Genomic DNA, 4,330 nt, shown 5'->3' with positions numbered 1-4,330 from the left:
CATTCATCCCCATTCCCATCCTTATATCCAACAATTATGAATTTTTTGTCTCATCCCCATGCCCATCAAGGAACATGTGTATACTTGTACCCAACCCATACTTGCCCCTTTGCTATTTCACATCAGTGTTATCAATATTTGATTTGATAATGGAAAATATCAATCCTTTATGAAGTTATAACAAAAACCATAACGGGTTATGGCAGAAGCATTGCGTCAAAAGAAATTCAATATATAAATACACCACAAATTTCAAACTTAAAATAGCAACAAAACATTTCCAACTTAGCCACTCCACACCTCATCTCATGTAATTTCTTGATTTTCCACTGTCACCACAGCCTCATCAAACCTCGTGCAACAACCACACAACCTCATTAGATCTTGTGTTGCCGTTGCAAGCCTTCTTCTCTCTGTCTTTTATGGTATCTTTGTTCACTGCTAGTATCTCATGATGCAAAAAGTGGCTGCCATGACAAACTCGCATTGTCATTGCCATGTTGTGGCATTGATTAGAAATTCCTCTGTCAGTTTCCACCATAATTGGTTTTGAATAACATTGTTTCACATTATTAAGAAAACCTCTAATGTCTAGTCGACATGAGATATCCAACACACCCTCCTCACGTTGAAACTATCAACTCGTGCGTGAGACTATATATTTATATTTATGGATGGTCTGATAGCAGCTCGATAGCGGGTGACACGATAGGCATAGGAAACTCTCGCTAGGATAGATTCGAAATGATTTGGATACCATGTTAAGAAATGCTCTAATCTTTAGTTGATGTGAGATCTCTAACACACATTTTAATTAAATATTTTTTTTATAAAAAATAAAAATCACATTAAAGAAACATGATATTATCAAGTATTAAATATTAATAGGATATGAATTTTATTTTCTCTAATGTCAAATATCAAGAAAAAAAATTATAATTGTATAAATATCAAATTAGAGTATTAAATAACAATTGAATAAAGGTCAAATAATTATAGAAAAGAGTAAAAATGACCAAATGTAAGACCTAGAAATAAGTTACAAAACTAAGGACCAAAGAAAACTTAATATAAGTTTTTTAAATTACCTAATAAATTAAAAGTGTTTTAGTAATTTAAAATGGGGATGAGTATGAGGACATGGATGAGTACTGGGAAATGTATGAAAAAAAAAACGGGGTAGATATGTACATATCCATTCTCATCCCCAATTTAATAAATTGGGTATTATCCATACCCGTACTGTAGCTAATGCGAGGATTTCTTGTCAAAATCGGGATAGGTTTGAATAATGCCCGCACATATGGGTTCATTTGCCATCCCTATGTCCAAGGATTGGAAGTTTATATAACCTTTTAAAAATTAATTTTTCAGGCAGCACCATTTCCTTTGAATGGACATTTACGGAGAAGAAAATCTAACATTCTTTAGTTAAAAGGAAAGTCTTAATGGAAAAAAGAATATCATGTTATTGTTATTAAATCACTTAATGTGGTAAGAATTTTGTAAAAATGACATTATTCTTTGAATTATAGAAAACTTGTATAAGTATTTCTGGTAATATATTTGATCAACCAAATAAAACTTATCATTTGTGTGAATCATAATTCTCAAGATTCATATTGATCAGGAATCATGATTCCCATGTATGAAAAGTTGCTTTGGTATCAAACGCCATGTTAATGTGATATATTGATACAGTCCTTTTCCTTTTGTTCTTGTTAATGGTTTCCAAGGATAGAACACATTGACTTCATACATTATATGGTTGTCATTTTTTTTTCCATATGATTATAGAACCACTTGCTTCAAGATGTGCAAAATTCAGGTTCAAGCCATTGTCAGAAGAAATCATGAGCAGCCGGATTTTGTACATATGCAAAGAAGAGGAACTCTGTCTTGATGCTGAGGTGAGAACCTTATGGGCTGTTTAGTTCAGTGGAGGGGAAGGGAAGGAAGATGAGGGATTTTGATTAGATACTCTGTTTAGTTAAGAGGAAGGGAGGGGAGGGATATAAATGGAGAGGATAAGCAACTTGTTTCTTGTTTGGTTCACAAGGGGAGGGGAGACTTTTTAAAAATTAATTTACCTTCATTTCCTTGTTATTTTGGGTTCCCAAGTGTAAATAAGATTATTTTTGTCAATACATTTAAAATGTTTTAAATGACTTATCTTCCCCTCCAAATCTCCCCAATATTGGAGGGGAGCAAAAATTGAATGAGGGATTTGGCTCCCCTCCATTCCCAATCCACTCCCTCTTAGAATTTGAATCAAACAAAAAAGTTTTATTAAAATCCCTCTTCAACTCCCCTCTCCTCTATTTCTCTCCAACCAAGCATGTTAGTTCTCACACAATGTAGTATCATTCTTAATGTTCAGTCTTTTATCTATAGAGGTTTTGTTACATCATAATGGATTATTTTTCATGCCTTTGCTTCCATAGGCTATTTCAACCCTTAGTTCTTTTTCTCAAGGAGATCTTTGTCGGGCAATCACATACTTGCAGGTGAGCGGAATTTCCTGATCAACACACTCAATTTTCAAACAATTAAGTTATATGATTTCTATTTTCTTATAGTTTTCATGTGTAATTTAACTTAACCTCTTCACATCAAATAATGTAATCTTTGAATGTGATGCTTTTAACATATTCTGCTTGACTCCACCAGACTAATGAGTAACATTCCAACTGTGTTAAGTCTGTGCTGTTTCTTAGGGAATAATTGTTACAAGAAAAACTGTTATACCGAGAAAAACTCCTTGGGCTGCACGTACAAATCTTCTGTAAATTATACCGAGAAAGAAAATAGTTTTATATCAGAACGGCTTGAAATAATTTCAAACGATCAATCTCATACTAATCCGTTATGAACTACAGTACCTTAAGAAACATTTTACCGTTGGGGCTGTCATTTCGAACTTGAGAAAATTTAAAACAGCAGATTCCATCTGCAAAACCTGCATCGGATAATTTTGCTTGAGATGTGAGGTCCTCAAATACATACATAAACAGTTAACCTGAAGCCTCAAATGAATTCAAACCAAACCTCGTCTTTGAAGTACGTGTTATCAGTAATGTAACAAAATTCTTCCACCTGAGGTGCACAAATCTCCTCATATTTACTGCAAACAAATACCAAAAACCAATATCAATACTAGAAACCCCATCAATCAGAAAAATTACGAGGAACTTGTATGACTCCTTACGAGGCAATCATCATGGAGGCAACACCAAGTAATTGTAATCTTTGTCTGTTCATCACATTTCCTGAAAGATACCGGTCAATGTAGTTTACCGTCAAATACAATGTATCAGGTACTAGTCTATACTCTTCAGCCACCTGCAATCCGAAACTGAGTTTAGCATGTAGCCATATACACCAGGTGTGGCACTGAACTATTATTGGAAAGAACAGCGACGTTCCCCCAAGAATAAAATATTACCTACATATTCCTATTTGCAATATAATAATGTTTGAGTTTAACATGTGTAGTTATCAACAAACATCATTTACCTCCACAAGCCAGTCAATCAATATTGCACGCATGCTGGGGTTTATGTCCTTCTGAATTCTCTCCATGAAGTCTGTGGAAGGCCTTTTCTTTGCCTAATATTTCAAAAACTAGAAAATATTAGACCAATACGACATTCTAAAATAAACAGCAATTATTCTAATAGCCACATTTTCTTTGCTTACTCTGATCATAAAAACAAAAATAACAGAGATCACTGCATATATTTTTCAAATGTAGCTTAACTATACCTCAGACGCACGAAGGTGCTTGTAGATATCACAAGCAAAGGATGCGCAGAGCTGAGGATCCGCGTAATTGTTATCAACATTGACAAACTTATCCCCTTTTTCCAACTCAACAAGTATGTCTCTACTACAAATGTTGCATGCAAAGACTTCAATCAATATCTAATGTAAAAACATGAGCAGATAATTTTATATTCAGTAGAAGTGACCAGAATGAAACCTGATTCGGCAGAATCAGAGATATTGAGATTGCTGAACGTCTTCCTCTCAATTGAATCAACAGCCGCAATATCACTATTGTCCACATATTCAATGTCAGGACTCTTGAAGGAGTCACAAGAAGACATCGACTCATCCATAGAAACCGACATTGCATCAGATGTACTAGGTGAAGCATCCAGCACCGGAGGAGGAACAGTAACAGTGACAACGAGTGGAGGAGGAGGAGCTTGATTCCTCGCAGGGAGAGAATTAGCCTTGGGGAAAACAACTGCATTAATAGGTTTGACATTCGCCAACGCAAGCCTTTTATTGCCTGAGCAGAGCGGAACAGGCTCTTTCTTCGTCT

At 35.0% G+C, this 4,330-nt stretch overlaps 1 protein-coding gene across 1 annotated transcript; it reads right to left on the bottom strand.

The window, feature by feature from the left end:
* Positions 1-2,713: 2,713 nt before the first annotated feature.
* LOC150027807 (cyclin-A1-2-like) lies at positions 2,714-3,896 on the bottom strand. Its single transcript, XM_090301515.1, has 6 exons — positions 3,766-3,896; positions 3,517-3,609; positions 3,209-3,342; positions 3,049-3,124; positions 2,883-2,959; positions 2,714-2,783 (listed from the first exon to the last, which is right to left on the bottom strand). The coding sequence occupies exons 2-6, from the start codon at positions 3,580-3,582 to the stop codon at positions 2,714-2,716; spliced, it is 423 nt and encodes a 140-aa protein (XP_090157641.1). The 5' UTR covers positions 3,583-3,609; positions 3,766-3,896.
* Between the last annotated feature and the right edge of the window lie 434 nt (positions 3,897-4,330).

Source organism: Phaseolus vulgaris, chromosome 4, assembly GCF_051622355.1.
Source record: "Phaseolus vulgaris cultivar YP4 chromosome 4, ASM5162235v1, whole genome shotgun sequence".
Taxonomy (NCBI): Eukaryota; Viridiplantae; Streptophyta; class Magnoliopsida; order Fabales; family Fabaceae; genus Phaseolus; species Phaseolus vulgaris.
This window is presented reverse-complemented; position numbering and strand designations above follow the sequence as displayed.

What these genes read in the sequence shown, in the direction of transcription:
- LOC150027807 (XM_090301515.1), bottom strand. Translation starts at nt 3,582, where the DNA reads ATGGAGAGAATTCAGAAGGACATAAACCCCAGCATGCGTGCAATATTG. An exon ending in ACACGTACTTCAAAGACGAG is followed by an intron (nt 2,960 to 3,048) that starts GTTTGGTTTGAA and finishes TATCCGATGCAG; the next exon opens with GTTTTGCAGATGGAATCTGC. An exon ending in ACGGTAAAATGTTTCTTAAG is followed by an intron (nt 2,784 to 2,882) that starts GTACTGTAGTTC and finishes TATAATTTACAG; the next exon opens with AAGATTTGTACGTGCAGCCC.